A 22035-nucleotide genomic window follows, 5' to 3' on the forward strand; every position below is an offset into this window, starting at 1 on the left:
GTCTGGAGAGGGTGTTCAGCTGGAAGGAGATGTGGGGTGTCCAGCTGAAGAATGGGTTTGTGTTTGCTCTGGGGGGTTGGCCAGATTTCTGTGGCTGTCAGGGTCTCCCCTTGCTAAGAGGAGTAGTGAGAGTGAAGGAGCCTTCCCTTGCTGCTTGTGCCAGTGCAGGATGGTAAAACCACTGCTCCAAGAAATTTAATGTTTAGGGTTCTATGTAGTTCTGAGCTGGGAGTAAGCAAGCTGTTATCCTCCAAGGAAATCCTGGGCTTAGGGCTTGGACTTGCTAAGCACACAGGTGCTTTGGTCCTGCCATAGGTGAGCTGTTGAATTAACTGGAAAGTTGGTGCGGGCACTGAGACATTTTCCCTCTGTGCTGCCTCTTCCTTGTGCCTGGCACAGCTCCTTGTCCTGTATCCAGCTGCAGGGGGAACAAGGCTGATCTCTTTCCCTTTTTCCTGGGTCTGGTCCCTCATCCCCAGAAAGCCTCTGCCTGAATTGGTCAGACAGAAATCGTTGTGACATTGGCTCTGGGTAAAACAGTGTCTGCCCTGGGGCTGGTCCTGGGTTCCCCTGGAGCTGCTGCTGTGCTGCTGGTGCCTCCTGAGTGCTGGGAGACTTGCTGGGCTCGGTCACTGCTGCCCTCTCTTGGAGAGAGGATCGAGAAACAATTCCCGGTCAAGTCCAGTTTTTTTTTTTTCTTTTGTTGTGGATGTGGAAGCTGTTCTATCAGAGCCCTTTTCAGAAATAGTGCTTTTGTTGTTTTCAGCTGATGTGATTGAGTAACCCAATGTACATCTGGTGTGATAACAGTACTTAAACTCTGATCATTTTCTCAAAAATAAAATTACTAAAGCTTTATTATTGCTGTGGAAGAGTAAACCAGGTAAGATGGTGGGGGCTCCTTGCCTTGCTCCTTGGGATTTACAGTCCTGCAGCTGTGCCTCTGTTTAGCTGTACACACAGGGCAGTCCTTGGTGTGCTCAGGCTGGGTTGGGGTCTGTGTGCTCAGAAACTGGGGGCACCAGAGAGTCCCCACAGACTGCTGTGCCCAGCAGCACTGGTGGCAAATGGGGCTGATGGGCAGGAGGAGAGAGGCAGGAGTGCTGGCATGAGTGGAGGGGGGGTTTGGAGGCTGCCAGGGACCTGCTGAGTGGGCAGGCTGCGGAGCAGGAGAACGGGGAGAGGTGGATGTGAGTCAAGTGTTGGGGTTTTCTTTGGCTAGGAGGCAGGGTATGTGTGCCTGCCCTCTGACTCCCACCTACAGGCAATTGTAGCTTGTGTCTCAGGATATTCCATGTCTACTCTGGGGTGTATGTGGGGGTAGCTGCTGGGCCATTCTCTGAGAAGCCTAAGTTCACAGTCGATGTTTCTCTAGGCAGAGCAGTTTGTTTACCTTCTCTCCCTGCTGTGTCTAGTGGAGGAAGGGTTTAAGTACAGAAAGGTGACACTTTAATCAGATTTATGTCTCTTCTGTTGGCTGCAAGGAAGGATGTGCTCAGCAATTTCTTGCAAATCAGTTTGGAAAATATGCAAAATTCATGGTGACTCAGGTGATTGATTACTCCTCCCTTCCTCCCTGTTTTGTTATCAACATAGAAATGTAAGTTTTTAAGACAGCATTAAAAATCAGTTTATTTGATAATATCCCAGTAATATAAGGTCTGTTTGTGTCTCTATCCTTTTTTCATCCAGTAAATGTACCTGTTGTATACAATGGGAGGAGTTTGGCAAAGGCAGCCAAGCTCCTTTTGCATGAAACATTTCATCGTACACCTTCACTGCCTTTTCAATTCAATTACCTGCTGATACTGTTAACAAGTGAAAGGCAGGGTTGGAAGCTCCTTCTTGAACTGTGTGGTAATGTGTATACTGGCAGCTGTTGTTGCTGAGAAATAGACAAATTTAGTTCTCTAAGATAGGACTTACTAGGGGTTTATTAATTTAAATTGTAAAGATGATTGATTTCTCTCATGTCTCATATCCAGGTTCGAGATGCAGCAATAAACAGCCTTGTGGAAATTTACAGACATGTTGGTGAACGTGTAAGGGCTGATCTCAGTAAAAAAGGATTACCCCAGTCTCGGTAAGTTGAGAATGTCCTTAGAGCTTCACTATTTTTGGGCTGCTTTTTATTCCCTTCCTTCCTTCAGAAGACTTCAGGAACCTCATGACTGAGCCTTTTCCCAGGAACATTGTTTCATTTTTTATTTTTATTTTTTAATCTGATAAGCACTCAGATTTACTTAGTGCAGATCCTGTACCTTTGCCCAAGTATGCCACAGCATCTTTGGAAAACCACAAAAATTATTACAGATATTTAGTTAACTGATTTAAGATTAAGGGAATTAATATTTTTCCTGTATGTTCTGCATATGTAGAGAGGAGACACTTCAGAGTAGCTTGTGTTTATGCAACTTAGGCTGTCATAAACAACAAAAACTCACAAACTGAAGAATCAGTTTTAAGATTTTATTTTAAAAAAACAGCAGCTTCCCTCCTCTGCCCCCTTCCTCCCCAGAAAACCCCACCCACACCTGAAAAAGCAACCAAACTTCTGTCAAAACCAAAGCCATGTGCCTCTGCTTCTGCTGTTTCAGGTGCATTAGGAAGCTGCTCTGCATCTTGCCTCCAGTGCTCAGGGCAGAGCATGGTTAGCCCTGAGGATGGAGTAGATGGCAGCTTGTCAGTGCTCAGAGGTGGTTTTGGAGTTGGGGTACATGCGGGTGGAGGCAGCACTGTTGTTGCCTCTTGTTCTTCAGTGGAAACATCTGCTCCCACAATGTGCCTTAAAGTAATAAACTCACTGGGAAGGAATGATGAGATGTGATAAGAATCTTCTGCTCTGCTAGACCTGTGACATAAATGGGAAGGTGTCAGGGCCAAAGACAAATGTTGTGTCAAGTTGGTTTTTAGGGGTGTGTTTTGTGGTATTTTTGTAAAGAGTTAAGATAGAAAAAGTGGTGGTGAACTGGAAATGTGTCTCCAATTAGCCTTATCACATCTTCAGTAATGTAGCATTTTCAATTATATCTCAGGTTTTCCTTTCAGTTTTTGTGTGTTGATGTTGTTGTTTTTGTTTTTTTTAATATTAAAATAACTTCCTTGCATTGACATTTTCTGCTGACATTTTTGACAGTGCTCCAAATGACCTGAGCTGAGTGAAGCCAAATCTCTTCTATAAGATCATAAGATGTTAGAATTTGGCTGCCCAGGGAAGGGGTAGAATCACCCTCTCTGGAAGTGTTCAAAAGCCATGTGGATGTGGCATTTGAGGACATGGTTTAGTAGTAAACATGGTGTTTACTGCTAAACATGGTGCTGGGTTAAAGGTTGAACTCGATGGCCTTAGAGGTCTTTTCCAGCCTTAGTGATTTTATGATTCTGATATTCCTAAAATTTAAATTCAGTTGTTCATTGTGTATTTTTTTAACTTTCAAACAGGTTGAATGTAATTTTTACAAAATTCGATGAGGTCCAAAAATCTGGAAACATGGTCCAGACTTCAGTTGGTGAGTAGAAATACTTGTACTCTCTGTTTGGTGCTTTTAGCAGTTTTCGATTGGTGAGGCATTCAAATGGATATTCAGCAAGCATTCTGTTGGGGGAAGCAAGATGGTGATTGTTCCGAAATATCCACAGTGCCTTTGCAACAAATAAAATGGATGTTTAGTTTGTCTGCTCTATTTTTGTAGTATCAGAAGAAGGAAGCCTAAGTTTTGAGAAGAGAAGGTGGTGCTATAACTGTCTTCTCTTCCTCTTGAATTACATGAGGGAGATACATCTCCTGTTCTCAAGTCCACGTGCAAGTAAATTGTTCATAAGGTGTATTAAATAGTAATTTCAGAGAAGAATTGCCTTTTCAGTTTAATGCCCTAAAAGGCACAGAGAGTGTACACAATAATGCAGCAGTGTTCTGTTTCAAGCTCACGTTGTTTGTATTTTGCAGTTCCTAAGTGTCTGGGATTCCTCCCAAATCTGTCCCAAACCAGGACACTAAATTTGCATATTTTGTATGTTTAGGACTGATAGCCAAAGACCCTTAATCTGTGCTTTAATTCTGTCTTGTCTGAGACTAGTATTTTGCTTACTGTAATAACAAGTGTTTATTACTGTGTTTACAGATAAGCTTATGAGCTAAGAAATAATTTTAACAGGTATTATACATTTAATAGGTATTGCTTAATAGTAGATTTTTGTGAGAAGTTTTGGTGAGAAAATGCATCTTTCTGCTGGCATTTGAGTAGAGCAGATGAAGAATCTGAGTTCAGCACTGTGTGTTCCTATCAAGCACACACCCTCTGCAGGGCCAGGAGTAGGGGAGGTGATGTCCCAGTCATTCCTACCATGCTCTTCAAAGTCAGGAGAGCAGAGAGATGTTTTCTCTTTTAAATAGAAAAAAAACCCCTTTTTCACTTCTGGGCACCATTCTTCTTGCCATAACCATTTTACAACACAGTAAACTTCATCCCTGCAGAATTAATAAAATTAACTGACTTGAAAATCCTGAAGTTATAGTTTGGGTTATTCAGAAATGTGATGTATTTTTCTTGTATGTTTGGGAATGATGAAGACCTGATAAGGGTTCCTCTGTGATGGAATGGGTTAAAATTAGGCTTTTGCATAATATGGGTCTATTTTTTTGTCCAGGTGGATGAGGCTTACAGGGGTAAAAAAGTGCAGTTGGGGAACAAATGTCCTTGTTCTTTTTTAGCAGGTGGGAGGGGAAGTAAATATTTAATCCCTTTGCAAACTTGTTTAGGTTCCCAGCCTCCAGGTGATTTCTCTGAAACCCCTTCTCGAACTGGAACAGATTTACTGCTGATTCAACTTCCTTGCTTTCTGCTTGGCTAGGCTAAGCTGGAATTTTTGTCTTGCTAGCAGTGGAATAGAATGAACTTTCAAAAAAAGAAAAAGCAATTTGATGCATCATTGTACTATGTAGATTGCTATTGGTTGGTGTTTATAGGAGGCAGACCTGTGATCTGAGATGTATTGCTACAGCTGAAGCATCAGATCTACTTTTAGGCTTCATTGAAAATTATCTTTTCTTTTATACCCCTTTGTCACTGATTCAGTGAAAGATTTACCCTTTTTGTGCATCAAGGTCCTGAGATGTTATGATCCCCATCTTCTGACTCCATGGACAGGCTTTCAGTACCTCCCAGCACAAGTACTCCTGAGTACTTGCAGTATTCTGCACTCTGTTTAACCTGATCTTCTAATGCCTCCCTGTTCTTGCTTTGTGCTGTGGCAGGATGCAATCTCTGGAGTCTGTGTGTGTGGTAGGATTTCTCCTTCGTAAAATCTCCTGTATGAAACATTGAGACAAAAAAGTAGCCTGGGGGAAAAGGGAGGGTGGAGGAGTGTTAAGGGTCAAAGAGAGCAAAGTGTAGGATCTCCTGTTGTTCTGCCAGAACCTTTTCATCTTCCCTAGAAATGAAAAAGTTGTTCTATAAATTCTATAGTTGCAGAATTAAAGTAGTTCTCATTTGTGAAGTTAGTAATGAGAACATGACTTATTAACATTTTTTATGAGTGTTTGAGGGGAGGGTTCAGTTTCCCTTAGTGCCATAGGCTTGTTTGTTGCTTCTTCCTTGCCCTTTAAGCACCGCACAAATACAGTGTTACATGCTCGTCCTATCTTGTGTGTCAACAGCTCTGTGCAACGTTCAGTTTATCTTTCTGAGATTATGTAAGCCAGCAAAAGGAGGCTTATCTTCACCCACAGTCACAAGTTTATTGTGGCCTGTGAGAGAAAGACAAGCTAAATTTGTCAGGTTTCTTGCGTCCCTGACACTTTCTAAACAAAGGTGACACTTTCAGCAGTTGTCAGAGTCACCAGGGAGGATGGTGATAGATATTGCACATGCAAAAGATTTGCCTTTCTCAGGAAATAGTGGAAATAGCTCAGTCTTGTTAACTCTTGAATCTGGCAGAGTGGTTGGGTGGATGACTGTGAATGTGCTTCTCTTGTGGGTAACCAAGAGCAGGCTATTGGCAGAAAGGTCACTCATAACTGAGCACCAGAGCTGTGCTAATCACAGCGAGACTTGAAAGTGGTTGTCAAACCTCTGTTAGTGCAGAACACAGTGGTGGTACTGGGCAGCTGGGACAGCAGCTGTGGCTTCTGGAATGGTGGAACACAGTAAAAACTGGTCTCTTGGCTCTGAGACTGTTTGGGATAACAGTTTCCTCTGCCAGTTCACTGAGGAGTCAAGTAAAAGGAAGGAGTTGCAGTAGCGCTCTCTGTATATCAGCAGTACTTTGGAGATTAATGAGTTGCTCTAACTTGTTAAAGTTTTCATATCTAGTGGTTCCCAAGACACAAACAAACAGAAATCTTACACAGACTACTAGAAAAGTTGCTTAATATAATAGGACGTTTTCTTAACCCAAAGAAGAAATCTAATGAGTCAACTCTAATCAGACTGAATTTCAAGTCTCTGAAAATAATTTACGTTTTGCTTTGGCTTATCTTTCTATACTGTAGTCCATTAGTGCTTGTTTGAGTTTATCTTGAATTGTTTGATTGTTTTTTTGGCTAGGCTTTGTTTTTATCCTTTAGTAACACAAGAATCAAATGCATAGTGGGGTGGGGGAGGTTTGCATAGTAATCTGAGGTGTTTCATTAAGTCAGAGGAGGTTTTGGCATGCCCAAGTATGCTGCTTGTTGCTAGGCTACCAGCAGCCCTTATAGCTAGAATATGAAGTTAAAATCCATGCTGGATTTCTTGATGATTCTCAGTGCATCTCTGTTTTGTTATTTGGCATATAATTAGTCAGCCTCTTGAAGCAAAAATTATAGTTTTTCCCCCTTTGGGCTTTCAGCAAGCTAATTATTTTCTGTGTAACTGCTTTTGCTAATTATGCAGATGCCTTATTCCCCTGGGACAAATACATTTTCAGCATGAAAGAGCCAGTAATTGCCAGCTAGTCAGCTGCTGTCTTTGAGTGGCATTGTGTGATGATCTTTAATTGGATGTGGTACCAAGAGAGGCTATTGGACAGTGACTCCAAGAAATTCATGCTATATGGGTTTCCTTGGTATTACCTGGAAGGGCCGTTACGGAAATTCTACAGATTTTCCATGGATTTGAATTGACTTTGAATCAGATTTGGACTCCAGAAGACTTTATAATCAAGTTTCAGTAAAGATTAAGAATGAAATAAATTATCTTCTGAAAAAGACAAGCTGATAGGGATCAATGACTCAAACCAAAGTTATTAGCAACCAAAATGTTTCGGTGTGGTTTTTATGCTTTTCATCGTTGTGATTATCCTAATTCGATGCAAGCCTTCATTTTTTTGATGTGAGTCACACAATTTTTGTGAGATGCATTTATATTTGTGCATGAAGGGATATTGTGGTGGTGCTCCTGTGGCAAAGGAGGGCATTGAACTTTCTTGTTGATGTTGAATTTTGATTCAGAAGAGCAAGATTTAGGGACAGTGCAGGTGGTAGTGGTCTTGGGCTGGAAGGAAATCAAAGCAGGATCTTAAAGCCAGAATTCTGGAGCTGAAATCTCTCCCCCGCAGGTACTCATGGAGTAAGGTGAGGGGAGGATGCAATTTTGGTAGCTGACTGCATGAGTGTGTGTTCTAAGAGTAAGCAATTTAATTAAAACAGTGCTGAAATAAAAGACATGATAATTTCAGTTACTGCAAACTTATGAAGAGGGAGCAATGCTATTTTTCAGTAGAACTACTTCTATATTTGGGAGGGTGTATAAGACAAATATGCTATTTACTAAATGAATTCTGTTTGTGAAGTTGTGAATTTGGAGTTAAATAGATGAAAACTGGAGCTAATTTAGATTCCTGTTTTTTGCTGGTAATAAAGCTGAGTCATTGGAAACTATGTTCATATTTATTGTATGAAGGAAAACCACCCACATTTGCCAAGTGGTGCCATGCATCTGAGGGTGGAATATTGTTTGTTTGTCAACATGCATCCAAGCAGCAGAATTGCAGATGGGAAGGAGTGACAATTGTCCAGGATAGCAGATATTTTGAACCAGTAAATGCTGCACTGTGCTTTTTTGCATTCATACCTCCTTGTGCAATTAAATTTCCATTATGCCTTGCTCACTATTAATACAGTCTCAAGTTGGAATACAAAGTGAAACAGAAGATTGATTTCATTGACTCAGCATTTTCAGGGCATGAAAAAAGCAAATAAATGCCTCTTCACCTGTGTGGGCCGAGAGAGAGCAGTAATGTCTGAGTGATATTTGAATGAACACCGGTAATTGATAGTGCATCCTTGTGGAAGGTGTAAATGGACAAGAGGAGCTCTGCTCCCTTTTAAACAGCTTTGTAAATAAGCATATTGCTGAAATTCTGAAATGCAGAAGGGGAGGGGTGTGAGCTAGCAGGCACAGGGGGGCACATGGAGCTCAGCTGCATACTGAACAGGCTTTTATTTTGGAGGAGAGGTGGCAATCGCCTGCTAGGTCACACAGCAAAGTGGTGTAGGAGGCTGGCGAGTTTGCTGGTGATCGAGTTGCTGAGAAACATGTACTGAGAGACGGCTGCTCCCCAGCACAGTGCCCTTCTCCAGCAGCTCCCCAGCAGCAGAGAATAATGACTACAGGGAAAGGTAGGTGCTAATGAATGTGCCACACGGATGGATGTGTTTATTGGTTAATGTCTGAGCATTTGACTGCTCTGTTTCTTTTTAATGATGTGGAGAGACTGAAGCAATCTTGCAGTAAAAGTGGAACTTTAAAAAAATAGTCTGCAAGCATCTGTAGCCTGGTGTCATCAAGCTCAGTTTAAGATTATATTAAATATGATAAATGGTCTGTTTGATGGCATGAAGAAAAAGAATGTGTGCATATTTAAGGGACCAAAACAGGTTGAGAGAGGTGAAGGACATGAATTTTCAGAAACTCTGCTGGTCTGTGTTGTTTTTGAGTGATCATGGAGACCTCCATTTCCTAACTGTTTCCTTCTGCAGTATCAGTTGGGAAGATGATTTAAATTGGTTTTGAGTACTTCTGAATTAGCATTGAATCATAGTTCCAAGAATGTACCAAATAGAGATATCACTTTTTTTTAACCTGCATTTTTGTGTTTTAGCTGCATTTCTGTAACAGGATGTCTGTGGTAGTCGGTGAGGCTGGATTGGGATTTGGTGAAATGGAAAGGCAGAGGAGCTCAGTATCTATTCACCTGTGAAGAATTAATTTACATGAGGGAAGCATATATTGTATTTACTTTTGGTACGTAAGAAGCCTGTGCTTTTCATCTCAGCTTTCAGAGGAGATGATTTCTTGATTTCTGTTAGCCATCTTTGTAAAAGCTGTGTTTTCTTTCTTCCCTCTTTTCTCTCAATTCAGTGTACCCGTTGTCTTTTTGAAATCCTTCCTGTACTGTGAATGTAGTAGACTAATTTTAGGGAGTCTGAGTCAGTCGGTATCCAAATTCTATAAACCTTGGGTTTGTATTGCTATTTACTGTCTCAAGGTGTGAGTTAATTGGCAGTTTTTTTTGTAACAGAAAGTGGAAATCTCCTGGGCAAATTGAATGCTGTGGAATGAATACTGCATGCTACAATATGTGCCATTTCTATGGACAGATCTTTATTTTATGCTTTTGGAACACTGTTTTCCAAGGCAATTACTGCATGTATTTTCAGAGGAAGCAGTGGATACATATATGTGGTGTTCCTTGTTCACCATCATTAAATGCCTCCCAATGCCAGGAAATTATTACAGAAACCTGTCTGGGCTGGTTCTTCTCCTCATGAACTGCATCACCTGTCAGTGGATAGTGTCACCATCTACAGCTGAGAGACCTTTGCACTCTGGCTCCTCCTGTCTCTCAAAAGAGGAGTTCAGAATAATCCATGATTTTTCCAAAGTCAGAATTGTGTCAAATAATTAATGTACTTCATTGCTTATTGCAGAAAGCAAGCATGTATTTGTTGTTGTCAATGAAGTGTGATGATTTCATCATGCTGGGAACTTCTCAGCTTTAAAAGATCAGCTGGTGGAATGAAGAGCCTGGGGCAGTGGTCTAGCTGATCTTATCAGCTGGGAAATGTCTGACCTCCAGGTCATTGCTGGTTGTCTGAACTGTAGTAGTAGCAAATGTCAGAAGAAAATTACCTGTGTAAGTTGTTAATGTATTGTGAATTCTGGATTGATTCCAAGTACCTTGATCCAGGATTTCCTTGAAAGAAGACCAGAGTTCCTCGGGTTGTTTCATCACTTCCCCTAAGCCCGATGGTTTTATATGAACACACAAATGCTCTTTTGGCAAAGCTTTGGTGTAATTAAGCAGAACCACTTTACTACCAACATCACTAACAGACATGCATAAAATACAGGCTGAGGGAGTGGGCAGTTAAAGGATGAGATGCTGCTGTTTAGTTTGGGCTTCATGAGTAAAAGATTAATGTGCACCATTCCATTTTTACTGATGGAAGTTAAATGCATGAATGTCCTGCACATATGGAGATTAATTTCTTCATGCAGGGCCTGTTCTCTTCTTCCCCACTGCTGAAGTACCATGTATATCTGAGCACACTCAGTGGTTGCCTCAGGAAACACATGCAACTTAGAACACATGGCAAGTATGAACTTATAGTCCAGTGTTCATAAAGAATTAGAATGAAAAAAAATCCTACACCCTTCCCTCCCAAGGAAACTGCAGTAACATTTGGTGTTACTGTGGAGGTGATCACGGTTCAGGAATGCTTAGAAGTTTGCTGATTTCTCCGCTATGATCTTTTCTTTCAAATTCTTTCACGGGTTTTGGTGTCAGGTTGGTTTCACCTCTAAAACAAAGCCTTAAATTTGCAGTGGTCATTGTCTTTAAAGTCTTTGCACCAGTTTAATGGTATTTTCCTGTGCTGTTTTTCCCAGCTGGTTCTCCTTTGTAGTTGTTCTGTCAGAAAGGGCTTGCAGTCAAAGCTGGAGCAATATTTATTCCAGTGACATTTTTACATGAAAGGACTAACTAAATCTTATGGTTTTGATCACTTAGCTTTGTTTATGGTACACAGAATTTTTCAGGGGCAAGTTCATCAGTGGGATGATTCATACATATGCCTTTGCACACACATATTGATCACTGTCAACCTAGCAGTGATTTTAAGTCAGCCTTTTAATTCTCAGCAATTCTCTGAGATGGGAGTACAAGCTATTCAAATATCATAGAGGAAGACTGGCACACTGAAGGGCAATCTGGTGGGAGTAAAAAGTATCCCATGGTTGTACACTGTGCAGATTTGTGAAGTTTATTTGGGTTGTGTTTGTGTTTCACACACACTGACTTCAACAATTGTTGGGGGTATATAGTAGAGTACTTCTGTGAGCACAAGTGAAGGTATCACAAACTTTCTGCTCCTATGACAATAATTACAAAATTGTTCTTGGCATAGAAGTCCTTGCCTGAGGCTCACAGATACTTCAGTTTCCAGTAAAGTGGTGGAGGAGTAGGTGTCTTTCTTTTTCCTTTCTGTAGGCTAGCTGGGTGCTGGAGAGTAGGCTCCTAATAACTACTTTTAAATGAATGCTCTGGGCTGTTTTTATATAGAATCTCTGTCCCAGTTAGAATTCAGCTGCTGTCCTTAATCAGCTGCCTCAGTGGTGGCCTAAGACTGCTTGGGGAAGAGATGAAATTTCTTGCACCTCTTGTGGAGCACTTTGATAAATTCTGTGTTGCTGCTCTAATTAATTTGATGAGATTTATTTTCAGGTTGAGTGTGTAACAAGTGGACTGGGTTTGGCTGCTGTAATTATCAGCCTCTGAGGACAGCTGTCACTCTGGTAATTGGTGAAATACAGGAGAGGCTTTTATGGGCAACGGAAGTACATGAAATGTGTTTCTCCTACCAGCAACAAATAACATCCCTGTCCTTGTATATTGTAACCCCAGTAGCTGCAGCTTCCATAACTGTGAGGTTTTATTGAAGAGTCTAGGATGAAGAGCACCTGGTTGATTTCTAAAGAACCTGAGTGCTCGGAAGCTTGAAGGTCTTCTTGTACCTAGGTCCTTTTCGTTTTCAGATCATTGACGTTAGGCTGGATGAGATAAGACTGCTGAGCCCATTTCTGAGAAAGACTTACTAATACAGATGGTATATCCAGTTTTAACATGCAGTGGTAGAACAAAACCTGCCCTTACAGCCATGTTAGTGGGGGGCATGAAGAGGAGCTTTTTCCAAAATGCAGGAGTGGACAAGTGCTGGTTTGTTACTCCAGAGGGAGGTACAGGGAAGGTATTGTCTGTACTTGGCCCTGGTCTGGCAATACACTGCCTTCCTCCTCTGTTATGTTTGGCTGAAGTATTTTGTTTGTATCTCAAATACAGTGATGTGAAATAGAACAAAACTGAGCTATAATAAGTAAATGCATCCTATTTTTGTAGTATTAAGACAGCAAATACTGCATAATGACTGGGTTTCTTCTGCCTGCTGAAGGAATTAATTCAGCCCTGCTGCTCTGTCAAAAGAATCCTTTTGTTGCATTGTGCTAAGCAGTTTGAGTATCTTTTTTTTTTTGTTTATTCCCCTGCAGCCCCAAAACTGCAGACAGCCCTAAATAATCCTGGCTAGGTTTACACCCCACGTGTAGCCTGCAGGGATCTCACTGCAGACAAATCTTCATAAGGAAAGCTGCTAATGGCTGCTGCTTTGCAGGTGGCCTTCAGAGTCAAGCCAGTTGAATTTTATCAAAATTTATAAACAATGCACTACAGAGAAAGAGAGAAATACCTTCATTCACTGTGAAGTGTCACCTGAACTGCTTTTTTTCAAGAATGGCAAAACCTATAGCAACGACATTTCTAGATCTGTTCCCTTTCCTGTGACACACCTAACCCACCTTCTGTCAGAGCTTCTCAGTGCACAACAAAATCCTTTAGATGCTTGACATGGATGTTTCTGGTATGAGATGCAGATGCTGATGTCTAAGGAATATGAGACATATCTGGGCTTCTTTGGAGATGTATGCTTGAATGCAGAAGTAGAAGAGAGAAATGTACACTATTTTTTTACTCCAGATCTGCTCCCTTTGATACTAATGGACTCTTTCTTATGATTTCCATGGGAGATGAACAGGGCTCCTATGTAAATTTCTGGTAGACTATGTTGTAAAAAGCCTTGTTATGAGTATTCTAGGCATGACTGCTCCTAGCCTTCCACAGGGGAGGGGGAGATAGGGGTTTCAGGTATGAAACAGTATTGGCACTGCTTCTGCTAGTGTTTGTGCAGTTGGCAGCATTGATTCTACCTTCACCCCGTGCAGTGAGACTGTTCCCTTTGGCTGTGCTGTGGGTAGAGGAAAAGAGTGTACATCTTTAAGAAATGCATGTCTCCCACATGTCTCTGCTGAGCAATGGGACTCCTGTCTAGTGAGCGCTGGCTCATGGTGAGGTCTGACATTTCTAATTAGGGCTGCATTATAAAGAATAGGTCTAACTCTGTTCTCCATCATTTATGTTTCTTCCCCTGAGCTCCCCCCAGCTCCTGCTGGGATCAGGGGCAATCCTGGAGGCAGCCCTGGAGAGGCAGGGCTGGGCACACTTCTTCCTGCTGCAGCTCTGCCAGTGCACTTCAGCTCCGATTTGCACTCCTGCTGTTTGAGCTCTGTGCTGGGCAGGAGCTGAATCTGCAGAGGGTTCTAATCACATGGAGCTTCTGTGATGTGGAGGGACAGTCACGCTCCTTTTCACTGGAGACTTAAATAAGATCTGATCCCAAGCTTCCACCGGCAAAATATGTATGCACCAGCACACTGAAACTTATTCTCTGCTCCCTCCCCCTTAAGAAGCTCCGTACTTGTCTCTAGTGCTTTCCTTAGATGTCTTTTTTTTTCTTACTTTTCCTTCCTTTTCTTTTTGATGTGTGCACTGGATTTTGTCTCACTGCAGTGGGATTTCTCCAAAGCTTCTCTCCTGGGTCTTTGTATGCACATTGTGGTCTGTGCTTGCTGCTTCCCTTCATGGCACTCCCTGAAGCCTATTTATTATCATGGGCTCTAAAGCAGGCTTGTCCCTATTTTTGTCCTAACTATTTCTTGTTTGCAACAGCACATTATAAGGAGCTCTGTTCACTCTGCTGAAAGTGTGGGAGATGTGGCAGAATACTGGGGCCCTGGGAGCTTTGTGACAGGGTTGGACTGTGCCAGGTCCTTTGTACAGAGTGGGCCAGGCGCTCCATCAGCTGCAGCACAATGTTCCCTTCAGGGCCTCCCGTGTGAGCATGTTACATTTGGTCCTTTCCACAGCTTCTTCCCAGGAAAGCTGCATCACAGAGCCATCTGAAACACCATGTTTAGCATGTCCTAAAAATGGTAAATAGTTCCAGTTAGAGAGGAGAATGTACCTAAACTGTGTTTGGTGCTCTGCACCCTTGGCCAGCCATGGTCTGACCAGTATTTGAAAGCAGGTATCTCTCCTCCCTCATGGCATGCAAGTGGTTTCTGTGAAACTACTCACAGGACAAATGCCAGTAAAAAGCTGTGATGAGCAGCTCATCTTGTAAATTTTGGGTTGGAATTTTGACTTTCCTGTACCTGTAATGCATAGACCACTAATTCCAGAAAACCTCTGAATTAGAAGTAAGGTTTTTTTTCATCAAGAGGTTTTCAGTTGGATTTATGGATTTAAGTTCCAGTAGTTTGAGGGACTGCAAGAACAGCCTTGTGCTTGGGGGTTTTTCCCATGACTTGATATTTTTCTTCACTTTGAAGATAGTGAGTGAAACACTGGAAGAGGTTGCCCAGAGGATCTTCATCCATGGGTGTGTTCTTGAGCAACACAGCTTTGTCAGCCCTGCTTTCAAAAGGAGGTTGAGTCTCTTGACCTTCAGAGGTGCCTTTAACCTAAATTCTGCTGTTATTTCATTTTTCCTCCTGTAGGATGCAGTAGTTAAGGAAGACCTTCAATTTGATTCAGTGTTTTTTTTAACTCAGTACTTTCTAGCTGTGTGTGTCAGTGAGCTGAAGGCAAGGGTTGCCAGTGTCATTTGAGATTGTGTCTGATATTCAGCTCTTCAGTCTATCACAAGTGGTAACAGGGCTAAAGGCAGAAGAGAATGTGACCTCAGCTAACAACACAACCTGATGTCAGCATGAAAAGGCTGCAAGCCACAACAGAGGCACCTCTATAAATGGCAGCATGTATCCTTTAATACACATCCTCTGCTGATTTGGTGTCATGCTAGAATGGGTGATAATGCTTCACTTTAGTTTTATTGGTCTGTCATCAGTGTGACTGTCAAGTTGCACATGGGCATTTTCAGTAAAGCATTAAGGTGCAGATTGCTCTTTGATTTTAATATTAAGAATTTAAAGCTTGATATTTAAATGTGGATATATTCTGACTGTTTATGTGAAGTTTGCTACAAATTAGTAGGTGAGCTGTATTTTGTTCAATTTAATCTTCATGCCATTCTTCAAAATACTATTACTAGGGGTCCCGTGAAACTTCACTTGTAATGGCAAGCTTTATTTTGCAGACAGAGCTCTTTATTCCTCTTCCCGATGTAGACAGCCTAAATATTTCTTATAACTCAAGATGTTTGAACTCATTTTCTTCATCTCACTAAGTTTTTTTGCCTTCTTTCCATGTAATATTTGGAAAAGGAAGCAAAGTAAGCATGGTTTAAATGTAATCTAGATGACTGACCTAGATCACCTCAACAAATCCACCCCTATTCCAAGCAGGAATTATCAGTGGTTCTTTGAATCAGTGGGAGAGGCTTTCCAGATATTTAGAAGGACCCTGTTTCAAATATCTAAAAACTAAACTCAAAATTACTATTAAAAAAGAGGGACTGGAAGTTCTCCAGCCCATCTTCTTGGTTCTGTTTGTCAGTGAAGACTTCATCAATTCAGTCTCCAGACTCTAAAGAGGAGGGCGTGTGTAGTGGGCAGCCTTCAAGCTTTGCATGGGTCAAGAGGCAAAGCAGACAATTTGAGTTTATGCTAATTGAAGCACTGACTTCTTACGAGCATCCTTATGTAAAGGTTTTATTGAAATTCCTGCCTCCCAGTTGAAAAACCCTGATCTTACTTGCTTTCAATCTCTGAGCAAAACTAAGAGTGAATCTATAGTTGCCTGTTACGTGCTGTGCTTCACATGTGCCAGTTCCTCTGTTTGCTAATTCTTCTTTAAGTGAAGGCAAGCACAGATGGTTGCTAAAGAGAACCAGATGATTTGCCAGCATGGTGGTGTGCTTGCAGGAGTGGGACTTGGACAGGCCTAAGGCTGATTTGTTGTCATTGCTTTGAGTTTGAAATTTTCATTTAGAAAGTTGAAATTCCTAAGTTTTGCCACCATCTTTAGTTTGTGGTGTGATTCATTTATGGGTTTTTTGATTCTAGCTGCTTGCTTGCCTTTCAGTCATTTGTTGTTAAGAAGCCATGTTTGTTACCTGTTGAGCCTCAACAAAAATGGAACATGAATCAGCCATAAATGGAGAAGTTCATGTAGGGCATGCATTAATTTTGTAAGACACTTAGGGGTTCTTCTCTCCATAGTGCCAGGAGGCAAAGTTGTTCTCATCCCTTCACAGACTCTTCAGACTAAATCATGCCAAGAGACTCTCACCAGAGGGGCAGTGTGAGTGTAATTTCATCTTTTTAGTTCTACTGACATAGTTCAGCTGGCCTGAAAGGCCCCTGGGTGCTGGTTAATATGCAGGCTAGTGGTTCAAAGCTTGCTTCCCTGGCTGGGTCATGGCTTCTAAGCATGGATTCTGTGTTTGACAACATCCAGGGAGCTGATGGGATGTACACTGTATCCAATGAAAAAGGGTGCTCCTGGTCACTGATTGCTGCAGGCTGCCACAACAGTACAAATAGTAAAGAGCTGTTGTGTAACTGAGCCATTCATTTCCAGTCTGGACAAAATAATAATTCTTGCTACTTGAAATTAAGGTAAGTGATCTCTAATGGAGGTGAGCAATTCAGGTGGCTCAAGCTGGTGGAAACTTCAGATGAACCAGGCTGATCCTGCTCTCATGTTTTGGGAGTCCTCAAATATTATTTCAATCTGAATGAACTGATAACCTGGTAAAGCAGTTGCCCATATATGAGGAATAATCATGCCTAGTCACAAATCTCTTACTTCTATAGTATCTGCAAGTGTACAGGACCTTCAGCACTCCTCGTGAAAGGAATTAAGTAGTCAAGCTATGACTTTTACTTGTCTTCTCCAGAAGTGCTGAAGGTTTATTTGAGCATAGAATTTGGGTTTAAGGATTTTATAAGACATTATTTTCCTCTACACTTTATTCCTATTTCTTCTGAATTTTGTTTGCATTTGGAGGCAGAGTGCTGTGAACTGCTCACTTGCCTTGTGTTTGGTTTTCAGTAACAGCTGCTGACAGAGGGCAGTGCCCTATGAGCATTCCCTGTTATTTGTGTTGAACAACAAGGCAGCAGCAGCCTATGTTGTCTGCTAAAAATTACTGAATTGGATGGAGAAAGATTTATATGACCTTTTCTTCTGCAACTTGGTCTGCTTGACATTTTCTGATGTGCAACTACTGATACACTTCTTTGTTTTCCTTGTGTTATAGTCAGCTGTTTGTGCAATTTTTTAAAATGTTCATATTAGTTCTTCAGATAGTCTAAGCAATGCCTGGAAACTCCTGCTAATAATAAAAACTTGCTAATTTGGTGCTCATATCTGCCTCTGCTTTCACACCTCCTCTGTGGTATTACCACTTCCATACCTGATAGTGTTTCAGTCATGGAGTTTGTGAGCATTTTTCAGTGTGTCAACAGATAGTAATCCTGCCTGTCAAAGTGAGTATTAACACTTGGTTGCACAGAGTGTAACACATGGTCACTCCTGCTTCTGATTTGTGAAAATGTAAAGCAAATGCATGAGAGTCTGGAATCTGACTGGTGATCTTAAGCAGTATTATAATTTCCAAATAATTTACTTGAGTGTCAAGATCCTTTTACTTGGTGAATGAATAAATAGAAATAGTGAGTCGTAGCTCTCAGTTTTTACAACTGGTTCAAGTGTGCTTTTGGACAAATGTATTTGCACTCCTGTGAGTCACTGTGAAATCCCCAAAGTTGAAGATTCAGAAAGGAAACTCTCAGTAAAGTCTATGACTAGTTGTTATCATTTGAGGATTGGTTTCAGTGTCTCTTCCAGCTGGTAGAAGGAAGGTCTTGGTGTCACCTGGAATCCTGATGTTGCTACACAATTAAAAAATACAAACCACCAAATATATTTTACTTGTATATAATACAAGTGTATTTTCCTTTGCATATGTGAGTGGGAAGCTGTTGTGAAATGAATGATGTGGAAGAACCATTGTTTTCCTTGTTAGATTTTACTCTCTAACGCACATTTCACTTTTAACAACTTAGTCCCATATTTTTAATTCTCTCCATTCCTGTGTCTGAAATTAAATATATTTAAAATAAAATATTTGAATTCTTTGACATGTGTTATTTTCATTTGATCCTGCTCTGGAATGTAAATTCTAGGTGTGTCTGGACACCTTACAGCCCATGAGAGACAAAGTACCTTTAATAACCTTGAACTTGGACTTTTTTTTGTCATGCAGTACACAGATGTATTACAGAGCATCGTAATTTGAGTGAGTACTGGCAGGAGGGGGTTCACTGGATGGACTCACCCTTACAAAGAAAAATCATCCATTTTGCTTTTTGTGAAAGAGAAATTGTGGTCTTCTGCACCTCTTCTTCTCTGAGTCATGCCTTTTCTCCTGTACAACAATGTGAAGTGAGTGGAAGATGACAACAAAGTGATCTAAGAATAAAGACTTAATAAAATGGGAATATAAGAAATCATTCAAATGTGAGGATGCATCACACTTTGATTTCAAAGGTGCTTCAGAGAGCTTTCCTTCCCTCAGCTTTTGCCACCTCTGTGACCTGATGGCTACAGATACTTACCTTGGGATCAGTATCTTCAGAGCAAACTTGGAAAACAAATTTCTTCTTCCCAGTCATCACTTACAGTAAACCTTGGTTCAGGTAAAGATTTCATCAGTGCTATTGCACTGTAAAAGGCCCAGTAAGAGTTTGAAGACCATTATCTCAATCTGAGAACCTGTTGCAGAGTTTCCAAAATAGAAATGTCTCAGACTTCATCTCTATTTTATTTTGTTAAATAACCTTGAAAGAAGCCTCTTTAGGATTAAAGCAATCTGTTTCTGTTTTTATTCCTGATTAAGAGTTATGCTCAAATGTTGTGCTATTTGGTTTTGCACTTGGTTGCCTATGTACCCTCTTCTATTCCTAAGTGGTAGGATATTGCAATGGTATGAATCCATTTAATCTCTATTTCTGTCTGTTCTCCCACACCCCCTGAATACAAGGATTTCTGTCCTTTCAGTCCCAGAGAGCAGGTGGATCTAAAAATCTTCCTGCATTACAGTACATGCCCTAACATGCCTGAAGAGGAGGAAGGTCTGAATTGGTCATCCTTGAATCACCCTAGATGGTTATGCTAGGCTTTGAGCTTGTCTGGCAACTTACAAAATACCACCCAAGAAACAATTGTTAGTGGGAAAATTTGACATTTAAATTATCTTTTGGGCTGATACTGTTTTAGTAATATTTGATTTTGACATTACACTGTGGGCAGTGGCTTTATAGTAATGGGGAATAAGGAATCGTGGCTTTAGTCACTAGGAAGTATTTAATTGAATTGCTGGACTGAAAGGGATGCCTGACTCTTGCTTTTTGAGCATGATATTATTTGATCTGACAAGTAAGAAGCTGCATATGCACCAGTTCCTGGGATGGCTCACAAAGCACAGTGTGTGAATTCCTGTCATATGTGTTTTACAAGAATTTCTCTATTCCCTTCTCTACTGACTATCTGTCCTTCCTTGTGTATCATAGAAATTTAATCTCTGCCTCTCCTCTCTAATTTCCAGAGCCTATTTCCATCTCCCCAAACTTTAACTCAAGCAGTGCACATCAAATAGCATACTAAGCTCTGGTTACCTAGATTTTGTCTCTGTTGGTAATCAGTGTTTCAGGCAAGTAGTAAAAATCCTTGTAAGTTTTAAGGTTATTGAGTTGAAGCTTTGGTGTGAATTATATATCCTAGAACTGAAATAAAAGTAGGAACTGTTCATCTCAAGGTGTATTTATGCTCATCTTTACAATATAACAAAGCAGAAGGAAGGTGTAGTGGAGTGTGGTTCTCCTGATGACTTCTATGTTTATATCATAAGCAGCCTGCTGAAAAGGGGACAGCTTGCTTCTAGGAGCTGAGCCTTTACAAGGACTACACTTTACAGCTTGCTGTTTAGGAGTAAAGTGTAAATGTCACATATGAAGGGACATATCTCTCTACAGCATGGACAAAGCAGTGCAAGAGGGAAGAAGCTGCTATCTAATTTGTCCATTTGAATTATCATTGCAGTGATCTTTCAGGTCACAGATGTACAAAGTCACTGTGCCAGCGAGACTTGCCTTAGGGAAAAGACAGTTCTCAAGCTGCTTAGAAAGTGGTTCTTTGTATTAATAAAGTGTTTTCCTTTTAGTTTTGGCTTGTTGACTTCTTTAAGTCTTGCATGGAGGCAGTAGATGTGCCTGTCTTAAACCAGAAGTCTATATAGATGGAAATCAGTTGGGTTTCAGTATTCTGTGATGATAATGATTTCAGTAACTTTTCTGAATGAGGAAAGACTTAATACCAGCCACGCTCACCACCTTGTCTCAGTCTTGTTCCACATCAGCTTCTCTTGGCAGAATCACCTGTGAGAAATGCTAAGGAAAGATGAGTGATTTTGACTTCTTTTTTTTCCCAGTAGTTTTGAAAATGGCTGTGCTAGGCTTTTTCTGCAATCAGCATTCCCAGCTTTTGCATGGGAACCCCTTTGGTTTTTAATGTCTCCAATTCTGTTTAGGTCAGCATTTGTTTTGTGGAGTCTTTAATGAGCAGATCCAGAGTAAGATGTTTAGCTGGGTTGTGGTTAGTGTTTGTGTTCTTTGTGGTAAATGTGAATGATTCTGCTTGGCCTAATTTTCTTTCTTTAGGGCTAAATTAAATTACCTTACACTTGCCATAGTTTAATAGCATCTCAAGCGCTGCTACTTTGGCTCAGCTGGTGTCTTATAACTTGTTAAGCAGCAATAATTTGATCGTGTGTCTGAGTCCTGAGGCAAATTCATCCTTCCTTTTCACTTGACAGACTTTGCCCTTGAACCAGAGGGAATCTGCTCACTTGTAAATGTTTATTCAGAGCTTCCACTGCCTCTTACCAAGTTTTGAACTTGATTAAAACTAAGAGATTAAGGTCAAAACGAGTCTGCCCTTAGTCCCTTTGTTTAGTTCTTCGTGTGGGTGAGATGGTCTCGGAGTTAGTGTCAAGTGGTACAGGAGATACATCAGAGAAACTGGCAGAGTTCAGATCAGATGAATCAAGATTTTACTGGTCTGCCAAACACATTTTTTCAATATGAATTTCCTATTTGATCCTGACATATTATGTGATGCAGTAAGTGGCTTTATATGGTAAAACTGATTTCTTCCATTGTTCCTTCTTGGACAGACCAGCTGTGGAAGTCTTCTACCGTGAACATAGTATGTGGGAAGAAAAGAGCATGGTTACTAAAGAAGTCAAATGACCAGCTGTGATCAGAATCAATTATTAAGTCCAGCTTTCAGTTGTGTCAGATGGTTTTGGATGTCTGCATGACAGGCTTAAGTTTTACCTAGGTGCAGGGACCTGAGGATTGATGAAAAGGGGTGCTGAGCCATGGGGAGAAAACGAACAGTGGCACTGACTGAGGCCAAATAAAAATGGGTTAGGCAGGAATATCTTAGACTGATTGGGACACAACTACTTGCATTTTTTAACTCCCCTCTTTCTTTTAAAAGAGAAGGAAGGGGGATATTTGTGCTTATTTTTTATAAAGTCTAATAATAAAGTCAAATAATAGTAATTATTTTTATCTGTGCTCTGCATTATTTATATTGCAAGCACTTTGAGAAAGATGCTTTCTTCTTTGTAGCACATTAAAGTTCCCCTGCTTGCTCAGAGTTTCACGTTGCCAGTGAAATATGAATACCAAA

The 22035-nt window shown here is 40.9% G+C and overlaps 1 protein-coding gene across 6 annotated transcripts in view; it reads left to right on the forward strand.

Annotated features, from left to right (window-relative positions):
* Window positions 1–22035, forward strand: part of CLASP1 (cytoplasmic linker associated protein 1) — a 169878-nt gene that overhangs the window by 46792 nt on the left and 101051 nt on the right. For all 6 annotated transcript variants that reach the window (XM_059852741.1, XM_059852742.1, XM_059852744.1 and 3 more), the window contains exons 7-8: window positions 1986–2083; window positions 3442–3509. In XM_059852741.1, coding sequence (XP_059708724.1) covers window positions 1986–2083; window positions 3442–3509 — 166 coding nt within the window. The remainder of the gene's footprint in view (window positions 1–1985; window positions 2084–3441; window positions 3510–22035) is intronic.

The sequence above is a fragment of the Haemorhous mexicanus genome, chromosome 8 (genome assembly GCF_027477595.1).
Source record: "Haemorhous mexicanus isolate bHaeMex1 chromosome 8, bHaeMex1.pri, whole genome shotgun sequence".
NCBI classification, from domain to species: Eukaryota; Metazoa; Chordata; class Aves; order Passeriformes; family Fringillidae; genus Haemorhous; species Haemorhous mexicanus.